Source organism: Equus przewalskii, chromosome 26 (assembly GCF_037783145.1).
Source record: "Equus przewalskii isolate Varuska chromosome 26, EquPr2, whole genome shotgun sequence".
In the NCBI taxonomy this organism is placed as follows: Eukaryota; Metazoa; Chordata; class Mammalia; order Perissodactyla; family Equidae; genus Equus; species Equus przewalskii.
In genome coordinates, this window is record NC_091856.1 from 1,371,385 (window position 1) to 1,396,159 (window position 24,775).

General features: G+C 41.4%; 2 protein-coding genes across 9 annotated transcripts in view; both read left to right on the forward strand.

Moving 5' to 3' along the window:
- The window catches only part of RECK (reversion inducing cysteine rich protein with kazal motifs), a 97,791-nt gene that overhangs the window by 46,877 nt on the left and 26,139 nt on the right, over positions 1–24,775 (forward strand). For all 8 annotated transcript variants that reach the window (XM_070595723.1, XM_070595726.1, XM_070595727.1 and 5 more), the window contains 4 exons: positions 2,663–2,875; positions 4,347–4,483; positions 6,449–6,589; positions 7,737–7,925. In XM_070595723.1, coding sequence (XP_070451824.1) covers positions 2,663–2,875; positions 4,347–4,483; positions 6,449–6,589; positions 7,737–7,925 — 680 coding nt within the window. The remainder of the gene's footprint in view (positions 1–2,662; positions 2,876–4,346; positions 4,484–6,448; positions 6,590–7,736; positions 7,926–24,775) is intronic.
- On the forward strand, positions 9,369–11,313 carry LOC103566704 (calicin). The gene is given in 2 exon segments (XM_008543184.2): positions 9,369–10,088; positions 10,091–11,313. Coding segments are annotated over 2 exon segments (1,797 nt in total). The 5' UTR covers positions 9,369–9,514.

Genomic DNA, 24,775 nt, shown 5'->3' on the forward strand with positions numbered 1-24,775 from the left:
TTCTGATTTTGTTCCTGCTAAGTTAAAAGGAAGTAGTATTTCCTTATGATTTCATCTTTAGGTGGTACATTCCATCTGGTAAATTACCCTGGGAAAGGAAGCACTATAAGCAAGTCTTTTCTAATCTAGAAGTACTTCAAACTTCTAGAGTTCAGAATCTCCTCGGCCTTCAGTCTACTATTCTCCTTCTCTCTCTTCTGCTCCACCACCAGTGGAAACAGTTCGTCGCAGAATAAATCACTGGACAATCTGGTCATCCAGATGCCCTCTTGTGGACAGTTTACTTGAAGGACCTACAGACTGGCTGAGGTTCCCCCTCAGTGAGTCCCCTATTTCATACGAAAACATTTTCTTTACAGAAGCAATTTGAATAGGTATTTTCCTGCGGTATTCAGTAGGGTAAGGGAAATAAGGGCCAAGAACTGAGCTAATGGGTGAAGAAGCAGCGAAGAAGACAGAAAAAGGGCATCCAGAAGCATAGAGAGTGCCACGTCACAGAAGCCAGAGAGGGAGAGTTAGTAAAGAAGAGGGGGCTGGTTTTGTGAGCAGCAGCCCGGAGATCAAGAGGTCAAGAAGGAAGAGGATCATTCACTTGGGCCAGAAGGAAGTTCAGAGGATGTTTACCTCCAGTTAACACAGGTCCTATCCTCTTAAAAGTATTCAGGTTGTAATTTTGAGTAAAAATTGAGATATCTTTACAACTGATGATAGAGTGTTAGCCTTACTGGCATGGTGGAGTAGTTTGTATCAGACTAACACTTCTATCAATACCAATTTTGAACTCTGTACAAAATATTAAAAACGATTGTTTTGAAGGCATTGGAGAGTGACCAAAAGCAGGAGGGGCTTCATCTCGTGAAAGATGGAAATTGCACTGAGTGAGAGGCACACTTATTCAGCTTTTCCTTCGTGGGCACTCTCAGTCCACTTGTATGGCTTCTAGAACTCAAGCAAAAAGCAGCAGTCTTGGGCTGAGGAGTTAGAGATCAGAGTTGAGGCTGCCAGAATGGCTGGGTGTGGAAGGGGAAAATGCCAGAAAGGAGGGAACCACAAAAGGAGATGCTCCCAAATCTGCATACAACCTCCCCTTATATCCTTGAGTTTAACGAAGTCACGAGATACAAGGTTAACATACAAAAGCCAGGTGTATTTCTGTGTGTTAGCAAAAACAATTGGAAAATGAAATTTATAAAAAATAATCTACACATGCATCAAAAAACATGGAATACTTAGGGATAAACTTAACAAAAGATGTGCAGGAACTCTACACTAAAAAACCAGAAAACCTTGCAGAGAGAAGTTGAAGACAGCAGATAAATGGAACTTTCGTACATTGCTGGTGAGAACGTAAACTGGTATAACGGCTTTGGAAAACAGTTTGGCAGTTTCTTAGAAAGTTATGACCCAGCAGTGCTATTTGTAGCTGTGAAAACAGGCAAGAAAACTGGAAACAACCTTAGTGTCTATAAACAGGTGACTGAATAAGCCAGCCTTTCTCAGAGTGTGGTCCATGGTCCCCAAACCCTGTGACATCAAAACTACTTTTATAGTAACACTAAAATGTTATTTCCCTTTTTCACTCTCATTCTCACAAGAGTGAACAGTGGAGTTTTCCAGACATGGTATAACAACAGATTGAATGCAGGAGCAGGTATGAAGATCCCACTGTATTCTATGAAGATAGACATTAAAGAGATTTTCAAAACTGTAAAACAGTCCTACCCTTCTCACTGACTTTTGGAAAATAACAGTTATTTTTCATAAAAATATTTATATTAACTTGTAATCAGCTTATCATTTAAAATGAATTAATATCTACTTTAAAAATCCCTCAGTTTTGATTCATATGTGATAGACATTAGTGGATATAACCCACATAAACAAAAGTTTTTTGAGAAGCCAGGAATTTTAAGAGTGTAAATGGGTACTGAGATCAAAAAGTTTGAGAACTGCTAGGATAAACAAATTGTGGTACATTTATTAATGAAATACTTCTCTACAATAAAAAGGAACAAACAATTTATATACACACCATGGATGAATCTCAAAAAGATTGTTTAGCTAAAGACACCAGACCCGAAAGAGTATAATATACAATAGGGTTCCATTTGTATGAAGTTCTAGAACAGGAAAAGTTAATCTACAGTGATATAAGTGCGAATGGTGGTGGCCTCTGGGGTGCAGTCAGCAGGGAGGACATTGACTGGACGGGGACACAAGGACTTTCTGACGTGATGGAAATGCTCCTTAATTAATTTGGATGTCCATATTTGTCAAATCACATCAAACTGTACCCCAAAAATCTGCATTTTATTTTTATAAATTGTACCTCAATTTTAAAAACTTGGACTTATAATATTTATTTTGTCAAATGAAAGAAATGGTACCAGTGCAGATGATATTCCTGTCCACAGGGTTTTGAAGTTTTAAACTGCCTCACAAAAATCTCTGTAAAAAAGAAAACATGCAATCCGAATTTTATGGGTAGCATCTGCATTGAATCTTCATACATTCAAAGCCCATATCCTTTGATGTGTTGTATGTACTTTCTTCTTTAAAAAAATCAGATTTTCCTGATTCATTAGTATGTCAGGATTTAACACATTCTTCCTCTCTGGAAAATAATTGCCTCTTCATTCCTTCTGGGCTGTTTTCTGTTTAGGCCAACAGAACTTTTCAGGAGTTGTAATGCTCAGTCAGATCAAGGAGCCATGAATGACATGAAGCTGTGGGAAAAAGGAAGCATAAAGATGCCGTTTATCAACATTCCTGTTCTTGACATTAAAAAGTGCCAGCCAGAAATGTGGAAAGCAATAGCTTGTTCACTGCAGATTAAACCCTGTCACAGTAAATCCCGGGGAAGTATTATTTGCAAGTAAGTTTCTTTCATCATAGTGACTCTCCGGTTTTGGTTCAGACCCTCCATGATCTCCACCCACAGCCTACCTTCACAGTTTTCTCTCCCACCACTTCCCTTTGCCCACTGCCCCCACATGTCAAATTCTTTCCCACTTTTTCCTCCTCTGCTTGAAATGCTCTTCCCCCCTTCTCCACTTGCCCGCTGCCTGTCCTTCTTAGCCCTCTCAAATACCAGTCATTCCTACGGAATCTTCCCCGACTGCTCCAACTGATGGTAATTTATCCTCACTACAAATTTCCATACACCTTTGTTTGTACTTCTCTTATGGAACTTAGTTCAAGAAACATTTATTGAGTACTTTCAATGCATAATTCTATTTTTATATTTTAATTTGTGTACTTGTCTCCTATTCTGTTAGACTTTGCTCTCCTTGAGGAGCGTATTCTTCTTTGTGCCTTTTTTCCTTGTGTCCTCCTTCCTCTTTTTCTCCTCTTCAGGGATTGGCATAATCCTGACACACAGAGGTATTCTGTAAGTGCTTGACGCGTGAAGGAGGTAGTGAATATAGTCCTTAGGGCCTGTTCCTGGCAATCATTTTGTGAGTGGTTTGCTTAGGAGGCCTAGGATAAAGTAAAGATGAAAGCTGCTATGGTGGGTGAAACCAAAAGCATTAACTACTTAGTAACCTATGTCAACTGCTCTTTAAGCATCTTTTTTTCCAGAATGCTTTTCCAAAACCAAGTTAATACCCAGCCCCTAAGTTGTTGGTGTGTGGCTTGGTGCTGCTGGGCACTCGACGACTAGTTGCAGTTTATTTCAACCTTAAATAGGCTCCACCTCTATTCTCTGACGTGACTTGGAGATGACCTGAGTAGGGGAGAGAGAAGGGGTAAATATTGGGTGACAAGCAAGGGGCAACGCATGGGAAATTAATAGACTCTTAGCTCACAGAACTTACAGAAGAGGAGTCAAAGCCCTACTGAAGACTGAGAAAATTTTAAAGTAGTGGACTTTCCGATTGTTTGGGCCACACACTTTAATGTTGATAACTAAAAAGATATTTAAAAAGAGAAAGGAAGGGTGGGAGGGAAGGAGGGAGAAGCAAGTATGGATAAGGTCCTGAAAGAAAGGAGATGTGATTTTGCAAACAGCAGATCAGACCAGCCTAGTTCAATTCCTTTCAAAGACAGTGAAGAGCCACCTTGATGGTAGCACCAGTAAGGATGGGTATAAAATGTGAGCAAGGCCTTTGGATCTCAGGTCAGAGAAAGTTAGGGATGTTTTGGTAACATAATACCTTACTGTTCAGCCTAAGGTCCCCTATGACTCCTGTTCTCTTTTGCCATCATTGCACTTAACCACTTGTGAAACATGGTTAAGTTATGAGAACTCACTTTCTGGAAAGTTCAGAAACAGAATTGTTGTTGACTAGACAACATGAGGAGGTGTCTCGAACCCTAAATTTGTGAGTATTTTTCTTTTCAAGATCAGATTGCGTGGAGATTCTCAAGAAATGTGGGGACCAGAACAAATTCCCCGAAGACCACACAGCTGAAAGTATCTGTGAGCTTCTGTCACCCACAGATGACCTGGAGAGTTGTATACCTTTGGATACCTACCTCAGTAAGGACTTTGTGTTTTTGGATTTTAAATGCCCCTCCCTTCCATCTCTGCCCTTCTTGTTTGCCTGGTTGAGCATCTCTCTTTGAGAACATGTGGTCTAAGGATACTGTCTCGATTGCACGCTCTTAGTTGCTTGGCTTTTTTGGCCCAGGAAAGAATTACCATCTTCAGATATGTAAGCAGGAGTGATTATCATATCAGTCTGAGGAGGCAGTCGACTGTTGTCAGTCAGGAATTCTAAGCAGTGTGCCAGGGCCAGCGTTCTCAGATAACCAGCTCATATCATTGCTGTCTCCTTGCCACGATTTGACCAGGAAGTAGAAGCTCCCCAGGGAGTCTTCAGCTTTTTGTCATCAGAACATCAGCGGACCTGAGCGAGGCATTGGCTTGGACTTACCACCAAGTAGGGAGTAAGGAATGATGGTCTGGGTTAGCACATGAACTGGAACTTCTCTCTGTCAAATACTCCTGCCAAGAGCTGGAAGAATAAGCTGGGATCTCACTGAGGCATCCTGAAGCTGAGCCTTCTGGCAGCGAGGTGGCTGTGTGGAAACCAGGGGGTAACAAGCAGAACCTCTACACACCACGCAGTTAGGCCAAGGGCAGTGACTAGGCTGCCACCAGGGGCCATTAGTGCTGTGAGCAGGCTGGAAAGCCAGACGGTGAATTCAGCCCCTACTTGCTTTGTCTTCCTTTGTCAGATAGAGTTAAGTCAGACTGCAAATAACAGAACAACAGTTAGAAGTGAGAAAAAGCCCAGAACTAAATAGTCCAGGGCTGCTGTGGTGGCTCTGTCATCAGGAATCCGGGCTCCTTCTTTCTCCACGTCCTTGGTGCTGGGCTTCATCATCATCGCGGTTACCGCGTGTGCTTTATCATCACGGCATGGCTACTGGAATTCTAGCCACTGTATCCTAGTGTGAGGGAAAACCACCCTAGTTGGAAGGGACACTGGGAAAGATGATCTTTTTAGCTGTGGGCCCATTGCCACCCTAAGTAAAACTGGAGTTCTATTAGTAAGCAGGAAGGGAAGAGCAGATGCCAGATTTGCCGCTAGTAGTGTCTGCCGCATTTTCTCAAGACCAACAGACTATGTCCCTTAGCCTTTGTGACCAGTATGGAGAAAAAGAGAGCACGAGACTAGAATATAGACCTCTGACTTTGAGCAGACCACTTCTTTGAGCCTTAGCTTCCCTCTTTATAAAATGACTGGGCTGGATGAGATGACTTCCAAGAACCCCTATTCCTCTATTAGCCTTGGAGTCTGAGTCTGGCCTAAAACCAAGTAAGCAAAGCTAATGTATTCACAATCCTAGACTCTATCAGAGCCATCAAATATACGTGTGGAAGGAAACCACTTCAATGGAAGAAAAACTAAAGAAATGCTTTTGTTTGAGTTTCAGTACGCTCTTTAGATATCACATGTGCTTTCTATTAAGTGAGACCCATCCTTGGTCCTTATTTCACAAGTTGACAAATATAATCATGGGACAGGATCCATCTTACTGTAATAAATTATGATCATTTGTGGTAAAATTTGCTAAATTGGCCCTCTTACACAGAAGCACCCCTTTGACAATCCTTTCCAAAATATACCTGTCACCTTCTATCCCTGTATACTACTTATTAATTATCATTGTCTGACTTTTATTGTCCATTTCCCGACCAGAATGTAAACTCCGTGTTAGAGATTTGTCTGTTTTGTTCACTACTGTCTCTCCAGTACCTGGAACCTTGCCCAGCGTGTTGTAGGTTCCCAATAAATGAACAAGTGGGTGAATGTGTGTATGTTTATGCTAAATTCACAAATGATCAGAGAGTCGGAGTGTTTCCGTCTTACTAGAATCAGGCCTCGCTTTATGCTCATGAGCTCTCCATTTACTCCAGATGTGATTAATTCAGATGACTTACAGACCTCTGGTACTCTTTTGGGTTTGTTAAGCTGATCTGGTTTTGTTTTTTCAGGGCCAAGTACTTTAGGTACCATTGTGGAAGAGGTGACTCACCCCTGTAACCCAAGTCCCTGCCCCACCAATGAGCTCTGTGAGGTGAACCGGAAAGGGTGTCCGGCCGGAGATCCGTGCCTTCCATACTCTTGTGCTCAGGGTAAGAGGTAGATGGTGCGGGTGTGGGATGAGCACAGCTGTGTGCTGCTCATGTTTCTTTACGGGGGTGATCTTTGGAATGAGATTGCAAGGCACTTTATTTTCATGTATGCTTTCCTTTAATGTTTGAGGTTTTCCCAATAAGCATGTATTATTTATGTAAGCAGAAAAAGACAAAGACAAATGTAAGTTTCAGTAGTCATTTAGATTATAAACTAATATCAATCCCAAACCAGACTCTCTTAATGAGTTGCAGGGCTCTTGACAACAAAAGGAAAGAAAGCCTTGGGCCAGCTTTTTGTACTTTGTCTTCTGGGTTATAATGTTTGAGAAAATGTACTGCACATTGTTCTTGTTTTTTCTTTTCTTTCCTTTAGTATGTGGAGAAAGGGCCTGCTCAGCGGGGTGTGTAATTCTCTCCACGGAGATGAATGTTGTGTTGAAATTTTTTTATCCCATAGAATTTTTATAGTGTTTATCTCTTTGTAGGTCCCTTTAGAATATAGTTGTGACAAGATTTTGCTGCCTTTTAGCTATTTCCCAATTGAAAGTGTTTCTTTATCATGTTAGAATCAACATTTTAAAATATATGTGGAGTTAAAAGGAACAAAAGATTAAATTATAATGTCTCAAAGGATCATCTATAATATTTGTGTAATACCATATCAGCCATAGAGTCGTAATAAATCTTGTTAAAATTGAAAATGAATGGGTTTTTGTTAAGCCAAATCAAGTATTCAACTTTTCTTTGAATTTAAGGTATGTTTATATTCTGTCACTAGAAGTTTTCCTGACCGAGATTATTCTAAAAGTACAGTCAGTTTCTCTATACCATTTTAAAAATATCTGTAATTTTTAAATATCTTAAGTAAACCAGAAGAAAGAAAAAACCACATATCTTATAGCATTTTATACTGAACTGGAGCTAACTTTGGAGTACAGGTCCAGAATCACCACCATCTCGTAGAACATGGAATTTTCATTTCAGAGGATATGTTATTGACCACTGAACCAAAGCGACTCCTTAGTTAGGTGAAAATTCTGTTTCATAACCTCTAGTAGCCACACAGAACCTGTAAAACTTATGTGAGGTATATCTAATGTCGTAAAATAGTATCATGTCTCTCAGGTAATTTCTGTTTGTGCAGGTTGCAAATTGGGAGAAGCCTCTGATTTTATCGTGCGTCAAGGGACACTGATCCAGGTGCCATCATCTGCAGGGGAAGTTGGTTGCTATAAAATTTGCTCATGTGGACAAAGTGGACTCTTGGAAAACTGCATGGACATGCACTGCATAGACCTTCAGAAGTCTTGTATTGTCGGAGGGAAAAGAAAGAGTGAGTCTTGGCGAGGTTTCTTTGTTTTTTGTTTTTGATATGAGATTGATTATCCTAACTTTGTAATAAGAACATTGGATGGATTCTCACCAGAGAGTGAAGTCTACAACTCATACACTCAGGCAATGTTTTTCAAACTGTGGGACGCAGCCAGCTCTGGTCGTCTAGGGGTTAAGATTCAGCGTTTTCACCACCAGAGCCTGAGTCCATTTCCTGCTCTGGGAACCATGCCACCCGTCCGTCCATGGATTGTCATATTGTGGCAGGTCCATGTTGCTGTGATGCTGAAAGCCATCAGGATTTCAAATACCAGCAGGGTCACCCATGGTGGACAGGTTTCAGCAGAACTTCCAGACTAAGATAGATTAGGAAGAAGGACCTGGCCACCAAATTCCAAAATGATTGGCTGTGAAAACCCTCTGAATAGCAGTGGAGCCTTGTCTGATATAGTGCCAGAAGGGGAGAGGATAGTGCAAAAAAGACCGGGCAGAGTTCCACTCTGCTGTCCACAGGGGCGCTAGGAGTCTGAATCCACTCGAGGGCACTAACAACAATATGGCACCTAGCGTTTATTGAACATTTGCTGTGAGCCAAACTCTGTGCTAACCCTCTCTAGTCTTTTCTCATGTACGCTCTTAACAACCTATGAAGCTATCTCACACCTGAGGAAACTGAGGTTTAGAGAGTCTGGGCAACGTGTCCAAGTCCACACTTGATGTGGAGAGCTGACCCACCGCAGCCCCCAACCTTTTACAACTAGAGCCTTTGAAATGTGCAGAGGACGTCCTGGTTTGCCTAGGAACTGACATAATCAGGGCTTTAGAGGCCCTCCCATCCTCACTCTCTGGATGCTGACTCTGGCATCCCTGCTCCACGGAGTGGTCCCCACCTCTCCCTCTGTTTTAAAGAAGAGTGGTCTCTGTGGCCACAAAGGTCAGAAGCCAAAGGACGGAGGCTTTCTTCTCTGATGGCCAGAACCTTGACAGAGAAAGCTATTTCCTTGCCTGAGAATCAGAGACTGGGGAAAGCTGAGTAGTGAGGAGCTTCCTGGAAGGGTGGAAAGAGCACTAAGTTCCAGAAGGCTTGGGTTCCAGGCCCTGCTCTACTGTCTACTTCCAGCTGGCTGTGTGATCTTGGGCAAGTCCCTTCTCTTGTCTGGGCCTCAGTTTCCCTCCTGTACACTGAGAGGATTCTTCTTGATGACCTAATAATAATAATCTCTTTCCTTCCCCCAGCCTGCCCTTATCCCTCCTTGCACCACCCCCTGCCCAACTGGCTCTGACATTCCAGAAGCAGCCTTGAACTGACCTTGAAAGTCTCAGGAGTCACAACCCCTCTCTGGGTTTCCTCCTGAGCTCTGGGCCCTGGGCACTAGGTCCTGATAGGGTATCTGGCCTTGGCAGGTTGGAGCCATCACAGGAGAGAAAGACCCTGAGCCTCTGAGGAAGGCCTCAGGGGGACCTGCATTGTGATGACCTCATCGACTCTATGCCATCATCTTCTCTCCCACCCTTCACTCCTGCCTGACCAGCTGCACTGCAAACAACCATCAGTCTCAATCCCAATGGCCTGAGGTGGTCTGTTCTTCAATGCCTGCTGCTGATCTTCTGTCTCAGCCAGTAAGAAGCACCATAAAATTGATACTCACTGAGAAAAACTGTGACAGCTTCATGCTATAGAAACCGAACTAACAGAGGAAACTCAAAGAGTTCTGGGACATGGCCCTGACTGTGAACCACCATGACTTCTTTGCACATCAAAACTTGTTGCCTGCTGTGTCTTCAATAGTGAAGAACGTCATCTCTGGCAATGATGTGAACACCAGCAGTGAGCTTTCTTTCGCCCTTGACCCCAACTACCTGAGTCCGGCCACAGTGGACCAGGTCCTGGACTACTTCTCCAGTGGCAAGGTGGTGATCTTGGAGCAGAACGTGGAGGAGCTCCTTCGTGGGGCCCACTATTTCAACACAGTGTGCCTTGAAATCCACTGCAGTGACTACCTGATTAAGACCTTCCGCCATGCCAGCTGCTTGCGCTACCTCGTCTTGGCTGAGTTGTTTGGGCTCAAAGAGGTATCAAACTTGGCCTTTACTGGTATTTGCAACAACTTCCACTGCTGGGCCAGTCCTGAGAGCTTCATGCGCTGCCGACTTGTCATCTTTGGCACTTGCTTAAAGATGAAAACTTGCGTGTGCTCATTGAGGACCAGGCTCTCAGTGCACTCCTACATTGGGTGTACTTCCAGAACGATGAGCGGGAGAAGTATTTCAAGAAATTCTCCTATTACATCAGTCTCAATGCCGTCTCCAACAAGACACTGATGTTTGCCAGCAACCAGTTGATGGACATGGAGAACAGCTCAGGCCACACATCCCTGATTGAGAGTGTCCTTGTGGAACGACAGCAGGACAGGCCATCCAGCCTGCTGAGCTACCAGCGGAAAGGGGCCCTGCTTGATTCGGTGGTCATCCTTGGTGGCCAAAAGGCCCAGGGCCAGTTCAATGATGGAGTGTTTGCCTATGTCATCCAGGAGAACCTGTGGTTGAAGCTCTCAGAGGTGCCCTATCAGGCAGCAGCACTCACTGCCACCTCTACTGTTTGCTACATCTACATGTCTGGTGGCACCAATGAGCAGATTACAGGGCTAAAGATGGCTTGGTGGTATGACATGGATGACAACTCCTGGACCAAGGTGCCTGACCTGCCACTTGGTCTTGTCTTCCACACCATGGTGACCTGTGGGGGGACAGTGTACTCAGTGGGTGGGAGCATTGCCCCAAGGCGGTATGTCTCTAACATCTGTTTTTATGATGAGCGCAAGGAGGCCTGGTGCCTGGCAGGGAAGATGAGCATCCCTATGGATGCCACAGCTGTGATCACCAAGGGTGACCAGAACCTGTACATGGTCACTGGGCGATGCTTGGTGAAGGGCACCATCTCCTGAGTCGCGGTAGTAGATTGCTTTGATACCAATACTGGGGAGGTGGTCCAGAGTATCATCTTCCCCATCAAGTTCAACCACCGGCCCCTGCTCTCTTTCAGTCAGGACAACATCCTCTGCATGCACAGCCACCATCAGAGCGTGGAAATCAACCTACAGAAAATCAAGGCCAACAAGAGGACCACATCAGTACCTCTCTTGCCCAAGAACTGCCCCCTGGATGTGTCCCATGCTATATCCTCCATTGGAGACAGCAGGGTGTTTGTAGGTGGGGGTGTCACAACAGCCAGTGATGTGCAGAAAAGGGACTGCACCATCAATCCAAACGCCTACTTGCTGGACCGAAAGACAGGCAACTGGAAGACCCTGGCCCCCCCACCAGAGCCACTGGACTGTCCCACCTGCTGTCTAGTCAAGCTACCTTGAAAGATTCTTCAAAGGAATTAAACCACTTTTAGTTGGGAGAATAATTAGATGCATTATTATCCACAATTTAATGAGAGAGAAAGAGAGGAAGATGGCCTGTGGGTTCCTTCTTAGTGTTCCTGTCTGTGTTTGGCCCTGAAGGTGGTGATCCTGGGCTAGGGCTGCTCCCACTGGAGGGATCCAAGCTGAGGTGGAATGGAGTTCCTGGTGGGGGGGACTGAGGCATCTCCCAGGCACTGGCCAGGGTGGTGTCTGGAAACCCCCTGTTCTGTTCCCTGCAGTCACCTGGCAGCATGTGGTAGACTGACAGGTGAAGCAGTTGCTTAGAGCTGTGAGGCCTCAGGCTCCTCCAACACTCACTTCCCTCTAGTCTGCCCGGGAAGGCAGGTGGGCCAAGGCCAGGTCTTGGAGAGGAGCCTCCTGGCTGGGAAGGGAGAAGGCGGTGTGGGCCAGGTTCGGGGATGAGGCAGAGGGAACCGGGGAGGCCAGGTGACTTGGTTGTTGTATTCGACCATGCAGCTGTGATGTGTTTGTGACTCATTTGTGGGGTACTTGGGGGGTTACTTAACACTTGTTTCCAGAGAGCAAGGTTCATGGAGAACTTTCTCCAGGAATGTGAGTCTGAGGGACTGGAGGTGATCAAGAGGTCATCAAGGGAGAGAAAAGAAACCTATGTCTCTATTGGAGAGCAGCTTGGGGATGAGGCGAAATGATGGGATAAGAGAGACAGGGTGGTGTAGTAGTTAGGGGTTGGATGCTGGGGACAGATGGCCTGGTCGAATACCAGTTCCACCACTTACTAGGTCATCCTGGGTGAGTTACTTACCATCTCTGTGCCCTAGTTTCCTTATCTGTCAAAGGTGGACAATAGGAGTCCCCATCATCATAGGGTGATGGGAAGTGTAAGTGAGTTAATACATGCATAATGCCGAGGACAGTCCCTGGCATATATTAAAGGGCTACAAGAGTACTTTTTTAGAAGGAAAAAAAGAGAGGTGAGGCAAGGGTCCAGGTTCTTGGGCCCTTAGATTAAGTGAGGTCCCATCAAATGCTCTTTGAGACCCCCTCCCTCAAAGCCTCAGTGAGCTTTCCTCAGTTCTAACTCCCCTTTCCCTTTCCGTCATGTGTGTACTCAGACGTAATCCTCAGCAATTTAGAACGAGCTGACCACGTCCTGCAACAGCTGTAGAATCCTCATTCATCCCGTCTCTCATTCATCCATGAATTTACTTTCTCCTCCAATGACCACTTCACACACACACCATCACTGAGCCCTCTCTGTGCAGGGCCCTGTTCCAGGTGCTGGGGCCACAGACATGACAGAGACAATTCATGTCCCTGGGAGGGAGTATCTGTGCCAGTGCCCTGCAACGGGAGTATTATGCAAGCCACCTGAGTAATTTAAATATTTCTAGTAGCCACATTAAAAAGGTATAAGGAAACAGATGAAATTAATTTTAATGATATAATTTATTTTACCCAATATTGTCAAAATATTATCATTTCAACAAATAATCAATTTAAATATTTATTTTACTTTTTTGAGGAAGATTAGCCCTGAGCCAACATCTGCCACCAATCCTCCTCTTTTTGCTGAGGAAGATTGGCCCTGAGCTAACATCTGTGCCCATCTTCCTCTATTTTATATGTGGTACGCCTGCCACAGCATGGCTTGATGAGTGGTGTGCGTGTCCGTGCCCGGGATCCAAACTGGCAAACCTGGGCTGCCGAAGCAGAGCACGTGAACCCAACCACTACGCCACCGGGCCAGCCCCATTTTAAACATTTATTGATGCGATATCTAACGTTCTTTTTTTCACACTGAGTCTTCAGAATCCAGTGTATGTATTATACACTTAGAGCACAGCTCAGTTTGGACTAGCCACAGGCACAAGGCCCCAGGAGGCTAGTGGCTCTTATCAGACAATGCCGTATACTGTACATATCCCCATGGTTCAAATCTGCTCCATCTCCTTCCTTTCCCCACTCCGTCCTCCTCCACCTGCTCAGCATCATCTTCCTGACCTCTGTTGGCTGGCCTCTCTCTTCAAAGCCTACCCTCTGCCCAGGCCTTACTTTCCTCCTTCCAGGCCAGGACCTTGGACTTCACAGCTGACCCTCTCTACCCTGGAACTTTTCCCACATTTCTCACTTCTCCAACCCTGGGCAGCCCCCTCCTCTGCTCACCTCTCTGCCATCCGCCAGCTGGAAGAGCAGGGTCTTACAGATCCACGCAGCTAAGCCCAGCTGCCCCTTCCCCACCCCACCAGGCTTAGCTGACCACTGAGTCACCTCTCACTGACTCCAGAGGCCACTCCCCACAGCTGATTCTCCAGCCCTCTCTGGGGTCCTGGGGCCCCGCTCTTCCCCTGTCTTCTTTCTCGGCCACCTACCTCTCATTCTGGCACCAGAGCTCGAGAGAAATAGAGTCAGATGATCTGAGCTCCATAAACAGTCCCGTGTCCACCAAAACTCTCCCCAGAGCTCCTGCTGTTGAGCACCTCGGAGGAAGAGGCGTCCTTCCGCGATTCAAAGCTCGTGCCTCCCCTGTGTCTTCATTGTGTCCCCTCGCAACTTCTCAGGCTCCTCGGTTCCCTCTCTCTCCACATCCCCTTCTTGATTCTTCTCTTCATCCCACACATATTCTCAAGTTTGCCCTATCCTGAAAGCAAACCCTCCTCAGCTCTGAGGTCTGCCTCTTGCTGTCTGCCCATCTCTTTCCTCAGTTGAGCTTCCTGAATGTTGTTTGTGCTCTCTGGCTCCGGATCAGTCTCTAACCCACTTAGCCTGGCTTCTGTTCCCACCATGCCACCCAGGTGTCTCCTGACGACACTGTCCTCTTTGTCCTTTGCTCTGCATTCTTTCTTTTCCTTGCAGTACTGGGCAGTATTGACCACTCCCCCACGCAGCAGAATCGCTAGGGCGCTTGGTAGAAGGAGATTGTTAGCATAGAGGGATGATAATCTGATATATTAACCAGCGTGGGCCTCCCTTCTTCCTTCCTGAGCTCTTCCCACATGAAAATTAGACCATGAGGCTGAAGCATTCATGGCTCATCGCTGGAGGAGGCCGGCACAGCTCAGTGTCAGAATCAGAGTCACATTCTTGGCATTTGCTGCTAGGGAAGCTTTGTCAATTCATAGCAGAGATTATGGTCTTGAAAGACGAGGCTTTTGAACTACAGCTCAGATCTGCAAACTGGGTGCCTGAAGGCCTTCCACGGGAAGTTCAGACGTGCATGGCTTTAAGGGAATCAGTTTCCAGATCCTCACGTTTTTTCCTAGAACTGATCCACCTGAGAATATGCCTAGAGATTTCATTCTAGTTCTCTTTCCCCACCTTCCCTTTCAAAATTACCTTTCAAGCACTTTACACACACACACAGAAATGTTTACCCATCCCACATCTTCCTGGATGCACTGCCCCAGGATGCCGCATGAGTGTAACCGTGTCAGTGAGGCGTCAGTGAAGCCTCCTTTCACCAACACACCAACATCCAAAGAAGAGTTTCTTGTATTTTTCTGTCTTATCAATGCAGTGTTTCTGTTAAGGTGTCAAGTCTGGTGTTAAAAACTAGGGTATTTTGGGGCTGGCCCCGTGGCCGAGTGGTTAAGTTGGCGCACTCCGCTGCAGGCGGCCCAGTGTTTCGTTGGTTCGAATCCTGGGCGCGGACATGGCACTGCTCATCAAACCACGCTGAGGCAGCGTCCCACATGCCGCAACTAGAAGGACCCACAACGAAGAATATACAACTGTGTACCGGGGGGCTTTGGAGAGAAAAAGGAAAAAAATAAAATCTTTAAAAAAAAACAAACAGAAAAAAAACTAGGGTATTTTGGTCCAAGTTGTGTTGGCCGAGTGGTTAAGTTCGCGTGCTCTGCTTTGGTGTCCCAGGGTTTCACCAGTTTGGATCCTGGGTGTGGACCTAGCACCGCTCATCAAGCCATGCTGAGGTGGCATCCCACATAGCAGAACTGCCAGGACCTACAACTAGAATATACAACTATGCACTGGGGGTGCTTTGGGGAGAAGAAGAAGAAAAAACAAAAGTAAGATTGGCTACAGATGTTAGCTCAGGGCCAATCTTTAAAAAGAAGAAAACAACTAGGGTATTTTGGTCCAAGGTGGGTTGTTCAGAAATGCTCAATAGCATGATGGAATGATGACACTTTTAAAAGCTTTCTTGAGATATAATTCACATACCATACAATTCACTCATTTAAAGTGTACAATTCAGTGGATTTTAGTATATTCACAGGGTTGTACAATCATTCCCACAATCAATTTTACAAAATTTTCTTTACCCAAAAAATGGAACCTTGTACCCCTTAGCTGTCACCCTCTAACCCCCTCATCTTCCCAGCCCTACACAGCCACTCATCTGTTCTCCATCTCTGGATTAGCCTATTCTACACATTTCATATAAATGCAATCATATAATATGTGTCCTTTTATGTGGCTTCCTTCACTTAGCATAATACTTTCAAGGTTTATCCATATTGTAGCATGTGCCAGTACTTCATTCATTTTTATGCCTGAATAATATTCCATAGTGTGGATATACCACATCTTAGTTATCAATTTGTCAGTTAGTTGATGAACATTTGGGCTGTTTCCTCTTCTTGGCTATTCTGAATAATGTTCTGTGAATATACATGTACAAGTTTTTGTGTTCACATGTGTTTTCATTTCTCTTGGCTAAATACGTAGGAATAGAATTGTTGGATCAAATGGTAACTCTATGTTTAATCATTTGAGGAACTGCCAGCCTGTTTTCCAAAGCAACTGCATCATTTTCATTCCCACCTGCAATATATGAGGTTCCAATTTCTCTGCATCTTCACCAACACTTCCTATTGTCTGCCTTTCCAAAGATAGTCATCCTAGTGGGAGCAAGTGGCATTTCACTGTGGTTTTGCTTTACATTTCCCTGATGGCTAGTGATGTGGAGCATCTTTTCATGAGCTTATTTTTGATGATGTTTATGTAATAACCTAGCCTCTTCCATGCTCAGTGGTTATCAGAGAAAGTACGACTCCTGAGGGAGAGCTCTGTGAGGACAAAACCAAGACAGCATGGCTCAGAAACATTGACGGTCATAGTGCGTTATTTCATTCAGGCCACAGAATCATGACAAGTCTCTATATGTTCCTACCTCTCCATCTGTCTTAGAATTAGAATATCCAAGCTTTGTTGCAAGTATGTTAGAAATATTCCCTACCAAGAGGGTCCTCTCTGCATTTTCACCACTCTCTGTGATGAGAAAGAGCTCCCCTTCTCCCGTGTCCAGTTGCCAATTTAGTAACATTTAAGGGATGATGTAAATAGTTCCACATCTACTTCCAAAAGGGCAGTGTTACATCTTTGAACAAAACTAAATATATCACATGTAGGTTAGAATGCTCATTCAGCCTCATAAGAAACATTTTAAGCCTTTTTTACTATGAATGTCATACATAAAAACTGAACATACATAATTGTGTAGCTTAATGAATTAGTGTATATATTTTAAATATCCACATAACCACTATTAAGTTCAAGAAATAGAGCATTGCCAACACCTCCAAATTCTCCTGTGTAGCCCCTTTCTGTTTATAAGCCCTTCTCTCCTCTCTGACCTTTATGATAATGTGTTCCTGGCTTTTTTATATTGTTTTGCCATCTAAGTAGGCATTTTGAATATAGAGATTAGTTCGTCCTGTTTTTGAACTTTACATAAGAGAATTGTACAGTATGAATTGTTTCATGTCTGGCTTCTTTTACTCAAAATTTTGTTTTTACAATTTTTCCTTGTTGTTGTCTGTAGGTGTAGTTCTTTCCATTCCTCTTCTGTATAACATTGTGTGATAGGAATATATTATTTATCCAGTCTCCTCTTGATGGATGTCTGGGTTATTTTGTCAATGACAAATGATGCTATTCTTGTGAATGTAGCTTCGTGCACATGCACTCAAATTTGTCTAGGGCATATGCCTAGGAGAGGAATTGCTATCTTCGTTGATAGATAATGCCAGACTGTTTTGCAAAGTGATTGTGCCAGTTCACACTGCCATCAGCAGTGTACGAGAAACCCTGTTGGCATTGTCCAACTTGTTATTTCTAGCCAGTTGTTGTGAAGTAGTATCTCAGTGTGGCTTTAATTTGCATTCTTTTGATTGATAATTAGGTTAAGCATCGTTTCATGTTTATTGGCCATTTGGATTTCCTCTTTTGTGAAATCTTTGCTTCTTTTTTGTATTTGGTTGACTGTCTTCTCTTATTGTCTTGTTTGGATTCCTTATATATTCTGGATGTTAGCCCTTTATCAGTTACACATGTAGAAAATATTTTCTCCCACTCTGTGGCTTGCCTTTTTGTAACCGAACTTGATGGGCTCGTCTCCTGGTGAGTAGGGAGCCAAAAAGCACAACTAAGGCCGAAGTAGCTGAAGAAAAGATTTATTGCTTGGGCAAGCAATGAAGAATACCAGGGATATCGCCCAAAAGCAGTGTCTTTGCGGCCAGCGCTAGTGGAGACTTTATAAACAGAGAGCAGAGGATAACAGGTTTATTTGTAACAACTATGTAACAACTGTGCTTATTCAGGACTCACGTTTAGCAGGTAAACATGCTATTACAAACATCAGATGATCTGAAAACGGCTGTTTGGACCCTCCCAGAGGAGAAGAATTTAAGATGCTAATAAGTTTAAGATAACTTTAGGACACTTGGAGCTGGAACATTTTGCAGGAGTCTTGCTGCAGACGTGTTAAGTTTCTCTGCAGTATAGCAACATCTGCAAAACAGAGACATCAATCTGCAAAACAGAACACAGTTTCTTCCTGTCTGAAAACATTGGACAGCCATCTTAGTTATTGCTCAGATCCTCAATAACCCTTTCTTTCTCTGGTTCCAGTCACCTTTTAACTCTTAATGATATTATTTTTGATATTTATATATATGTATATCAATATTTTATATTTATAGCAAATATAAATACTGATATTTATATCAAATATTTATAGCAAATATATTTGATATTTAATGATATTATTTTGTTTGTTTTTGGGGTTTTTTTGAGGAAGATTAGCTCTGGGCTAACATCTGCCGCCAATCCTCCTCTTTTTTTTCTTGCTGAGGAGGACTGGCCCTGAGCTAACATCGTGCCCATCTTCCTCTACTTTATACGTGGGATGCCTACCACAGCATAGCTTGACAAGTGGTGTGTAGGTCCACACTCAGGATCAGAACCAGCAAACCCTGGGCTGCTGAGGAGGAACTGTGAACTTAACCGCTGCGCCACTAGGCTGGCTCCAAATGATATATTTTAATTTTAATTAGTCCAACTTGTCTTTTCCTTTTTGGTTAATGCTCTTTGATACGTGAAGAAATCTTTCTCTAATCTGAGGTCACGAATTTCTCATATGGATATGTAATTGACCCAGCACCACTTTTCCCTCTTCTCTGCAGTGCCACCTTTGTTGTAAATCACACGTCCATACGCCAGTGGATGTGTTCATGGGCTCTCTTATTCCACTGTCTATTTGTCTGAGCTGTGCCAATACCACAGTCTCTGTTACTATAGCTTTATCATCTCCTGTACAGTTTAGAATTAGTTTGTCAAGATTCACAAAAAACCTGTTAGGATTTTGGTCATGATTGCATTGAATTTATAGGCCAATTTTGGGAAACTTCATTGATTTACAATATCAGTTTTAAAACTTCATGGACATGGTATATCTCTCCATTTTGGGGAGTCTTTAATTTCTCTTAAATTTTATACTTTACTCTATAGTAGTCTCATACAACATTTTTTAGATTTATTCCTAGGTACTTGACATTTTAGAATTTTATATATATGAATACATATATTGATATATAATTATATGTATATATTGAAATTGACGTGAGCAAATTGTAGAAGATCTTTAGATATGCTGGTTGTGAGCCCATTATCAGTTGTATGTGTGGTAAATAACTTCAGTCAAAGGAATCCTAGCTCTAAATGTAAAATGTGAAATTATAATGCTTTTAGAAGAAAACATGGAGAATCTTTGTAATCTGGGGCTAAGCAAAGATTTCTTAGATATGACGCCAAAAGCATGATCCATTAAAAAACTGATAAATTGGATCACATCAAAATGAAAAAGTTTGCTATGGGAAAGACACTGTTAAGAGGATGAAAGGAAAAGCCACAAATTGAAGAAAATATTTGCAAATCATTTATCTGACAAAGGACCTGTATCCAGAATATAAAAAGAACTTTCTAATAATTTATTTGTAGATGTTTCCATGTACACAATTAATATCATGAATAAACAGTAACTTGCTATTTTTCTTTATAGAGGTTTCCCCTTTTCGAAATTTGCTAAGAGTTTTTATTGTGATAAATATTGAATGTTACGCATCTATTGAAATAAGCACGTTTTCGCAACTTTAGTCTACTAATAGGACAAGTTACTTTTATTAATTTGTCAATGTTAGACCCTCCATTCATTCCTGGGATAAACCTAACTTGGTTATGACATTATATAAAATACTATATGTTTTTATATAATTATTAGACTCAGTAATTATATAATTCCTTAAAAATATTAGTGGATTCCATTTGCTATATATTAAGTTAGGGATTTTTTTCTTTTTTTTTGCAGGGAAGGATTTGCCCTGATCTGTTGCCAATCTTCCTCTTTTATTTTTGTTTTTCCTCCCCAAAGTCCTAGTACATGGTTGTATATACTAGTTGTAAGTTGTTCTATTTCTTCTATGTGAGCCGCTGCCACAGCCTGGCAACTGACAGATGGGTGGTGTGGTTCCATGCCTGGGAAGCGAACCTGGGCTGCCAAAGTGGTGAACACCAAACTTTAACTACTAAGCCATCAGGGCTGGATCTCAGTTAGGTTTTTACTTGTATGGAGGTTTTGTGAATGGTATTTTTGAAATTTTAGTTTCTAACCATATATTTCTAGTACTGTAGGAATTTCTGTGTAGTACATGCATATAAGATTGATTTTTGTTGACCATGTACCTTGCAACTTTGCTAAACTCACATATTAATTTTATGAGTTTTTTGGGTAAATTTCTTAAAATTTTATATGTAGACAATCCTGTCATCTGCAAATACTGGCAGTTTTATTTTTTCCTCTATCACTCTTCCTTTTCAAGTTTCTTAAGGTAGAAACTTGGATTAGTTATTTGAGGAGTTATTCAACAACCTGTCTTCTTTTATAATAAGCATTTGATACTATAAATTTTACTCTAAAAATGACTTTACATCTCACACAATTTATATTTGTGTTTTCATTCATTCAGTTCAAAATATTTTCTAATATCCCTTGAGACTTTCTCTTTGACTCGTGGATTATTTTAGAAGTGTTTTGTTTAATTTCCAAAGGTTTGGCATTCTTGTCATATCTTTCTATTGGTGATATCAACTTTAATTCCGTTGTGGACAGAGAGCATACCTTGTACTTTTTTCCCCTTCCTTTACATTTGTTAAGGTTTGTTTTATGACCCAGGACATGGTCTATCTTCATGAACGGTCCATGTGCACTGGAAAGAAATGTATATTAGGCTATTGTTGGATAGAGTGTGCTCTAAATGCTGGTTGGATCCAGTTGGTTGATGGTGCTCCTCATTCCTTCTATATCCTTGTTGATTTTCTTTCTATGAGTTCTACAGAGGTTTGTGAGAAGAGTGTTGACGTCCCCAACTATGATTGTGGATTTGTGTGTTTCTCCTTTCAGTTCTGTCAGTTTTTGCTTCATGTATTTTGAGATCATTATTGTTACATAATACACATTTAGGATTATACTGTTTTCTTGGTGAATTGGCCCTTTTACTATGTCTATTATATGCCTTTATCCCTTATAATTTTTCTTGCTTTGAGTCTCCTCTGTCTGATATGAAGGTCTGCACAGTGTCTTTTTCCATCCTTTTACTTTGGACCTATCGATATCATTATATTTGAAGTGAGTTTCTCGTAGACATTTTATAATTGGTTTATGTTTTGTTATTCAACAACCTCTGGTCTTTTTATTGGTGTATTTTAAACAGTTACATTTAAAGCAATTATTGATATGTTTGGATTTAGGGCTACCATTTTATTATTTATTTTCCATTTTTCCCCTCTTTTTCGTTCCTTTGCCATCTTTCCTGCCTTCTTTTGGGTTCTTTGAATGTTGTTTAGTGTTTCCTTTTGATTTATTGTGTTTTGACTACATCTCTTTGTATTAAGTTTTTAGTGCTTGTTCTCAGGATTACAATAAACATATTGAACTTCGTAGTCTAGTTAAAATTAATAGATTACTACTTTGAGTAGAATATAAAATCCTTACTGCCATCTCTTTACCCTCCCCTTTATATGATAGTTGGCTTATATGTTATATCTACACCCATGGAAAATCCCAGCAGACACTGTTACTTTTTTTGCCTTCAAACATCAAGCACGTTTTAAAGAAACAAGAGAAAAAGAATACTCTATTATATTTACCCAGATATTTGTCATTTCTGTTGCTCTTCTTTCATTCCTGATGTTCCAGGTGTCCATTTGTTGTCATTGCCCTTCTCTGAAAAACTTCCCTTAGCAATTCTCTTAGAGCACGTTGGCTGGCCCTGAATTCTCTTACTTTTCCTTCATCTGAGAATGTCTTTATTTCATCTTCATTACTGAAAGTTATTTTCACTGGATATAAAATTCTGGCTCCATATTTCTTTTTTTCAGCACCTTAAAAATGTTGCGCCACCTCCTCCTGACCTTCATGGTTTCTGTGAGAATTCAACATTCATTCAAATCATTGTTTCTCTGTCATTTAAGTTATTTTTGACTGGCCACTTTGAAGATTTTTAAATTTTCTTTAGATTTCAGCAATTTTATTATAACGTGTGTGGGTATAAATTTCTTTGCCTTTTTCTTGTTTGGGGTTCACTGACCTTTTTGAATCTGTAGATTTATATCTTTTGGCAATTTGGGAAGTTTTCAGCTGTTATTATTTCAAATGTTTTTCTAGCTCTTCAGTCTTTTCTCCTCTCTTTCTGGAAGTCTGATGGAACAAATGTTGGACTTTTTTTTTTTAATTGTTCCACAGTGTCTGGGGTTCTTTTCATTTTATTTTCCTCACTGTTGTTCATACTAATTTCTACTAATCAATCTTTATGTTCACTGACTCTTACCTCTGTCATCTCCATTTTCCTTTGAGGTCTGTCCAGTGAGTTTTTAATTTCTGGATTTTTTTATTTTCCAGTTCTGACATTTCCATTTTTTTATTCTTTATTTTTTCCATTTCCTTACTGAAACTTTCTAGTTTTCCATTTGTTCCAAGGGTGTTTACAGTTATTTGTTAGAGCATTTTTATAATAGCTGCTTTAAAGTCTTTGTCAGATAATTCCAAAATCTGAGTCATCTTGGTATTGACATATGTTAATCATCTTTTTATTTGAGATTTTCTTAGTTCTTCATATGCCAAGTAATTCTAGATTAAATCTTGCACATTTTGAATATTTTGCTGTGAGACTCTGTGTTGAAAGCCCATGAAGAATGTCGATATTTTTGTACTAATATGCAGTTAATCTAATTAGGTTCAGTTTGTAAGTTCCAACTGAACTTTTGTGGGCTATGGTTAGAATTACTTTTCAATTTTCAGACTTTGCAATGGTATTCAGATCTGTGTCATGTGCGCACCACTCAGTCACCAGTCTGGGACCTGGATGACTGTAAATCCAGTTCTTCAAGTCTTTTCTATGCTGATTAAGACCAGATCAACCTAAGTACAGCTCAGGGCTGAGCCCAGGAGAGTCTAAACAATTTCATGGGGTCATTTTCCTAAGCTCCTTCCTCTCTATGATCTCCCTTGTACTATTCCTTTCCCTGGGTTCCTCTTTTTGGTTCCCCAGCCAGAAAGCCAGAGTTTTACTTAGCCCTCTCTGCCATGCATTTCATAGCCATGCTGTGTTTGAGGTCAAGTGGAAGAATGACCAGAGGATAAAAAATGGTGAACTCATTACCAGTTCAGCACTTCATATTTTGGTTTTCCTCCCCAATTCTCCTGCCACTGTCTACTGTTCAGAGTCCTCCAATAGCTTCTGCTCCCTGCATTCTGGCTAGGTGTAATAGCTGCGTTCAGTGGGAAAGACCAGGAGGAATGTGCTTACTCCATCTTACTCTCACTCAGCATTTTTTCAACTGTATTCAGGAATGACTTTGCCTGTTATTTTCCTTCTTTCACTGTCTTTGTTGGGTTTTGTATCAAGGTTATGATTCCCATAAAATGAGTTGAGGAGTGTATCCTTGTTTTTAAACTTCTCTGGAAGAATTTATAAAGACTGGAATTTTCACTAATGATGCCAATGGAGTTTTCTTTGTGGGATAGTTTTTAATTTATAAAATTGTTTTTACTAGTTATAGGAATATTCAATTCTATTTCTCCTTATGTTATTTTTAAGTTTTACTTTTCTAGGAAGTTCTCTATTTCATTTAAAGTTTCAAAGTTATTAATATACAATTATTTGTATATCCTCTTATGATCTTTGAGATGTCTTTAGATTTTTCAGTGATCCCTTTTTTATTCCTGATTTTGAATTTTTAAAAAACTTTTATCAGTCTCACATAAGTGTAAGTCTTTATGACTTTGGGTAGGCAATGGTTTATTAGATATTACTCCAAAAACATAAATAACCATCATCAAAATTAAAAACTTTGGGGCCTCAAAGGACATCATGAAATAAATGAAAAGACACAAATTGAGAAAATATTTGAAAAGTACATATCTGACAAGGAACTTGCATTAGAATATAAAAGAAGTCTTACAACTCAACAATAAAAGGTAAAAAGCCCAATTAAAAGATGAAAAAAGATCTGAAAAGACATTTCTTCAAAGAAGATATACACAGAGCCAAAAGGATGCTCAGTATCTTTAACCATCAGTGAAATGCAAATCAAAACCACAGTGAGATGCCACTTCACACCCAATAGGATGGCTATAATAAAAAAGATGGATGAGAAGGGTTAGTGAGGATGTGGGAAAATTGGAACCTTTCACAATTTGGAGGGAATGTAAAATGATGCAACCACTTTGGAAAACAGTCTGGCAGTTTCTCAAATGATTAAACATACAGCTATCATATCACCCAGTAATACATACACTGGGAATATATACCCATTAATTTCATTCCTAGGTATGTATACTCAAGAAATGAAAACCTATGTGCACACAAAAACTTGTACGTGAATGTTCGTAGCAAAACAATACATAATAGTCAAAACATGGAAACAACCCAAATGTCCATCAACTGAAAATGGGTGGTGGATAAAAGTGGTATATCCATACAATGGAATATTATTCAGCCATAAAAAGGAATGGAGTAGTGATACATGCTAAAACATGGATGAACCTTGAAATTATTATGCTAAGTGAAAGAAGCAAGTCACAAAGGACCACTTACCATACAATTCCATTTTTATGAAATGTTCACAATAAGCAAATCTATAGAAACAGAAAGTAGAAAATTAG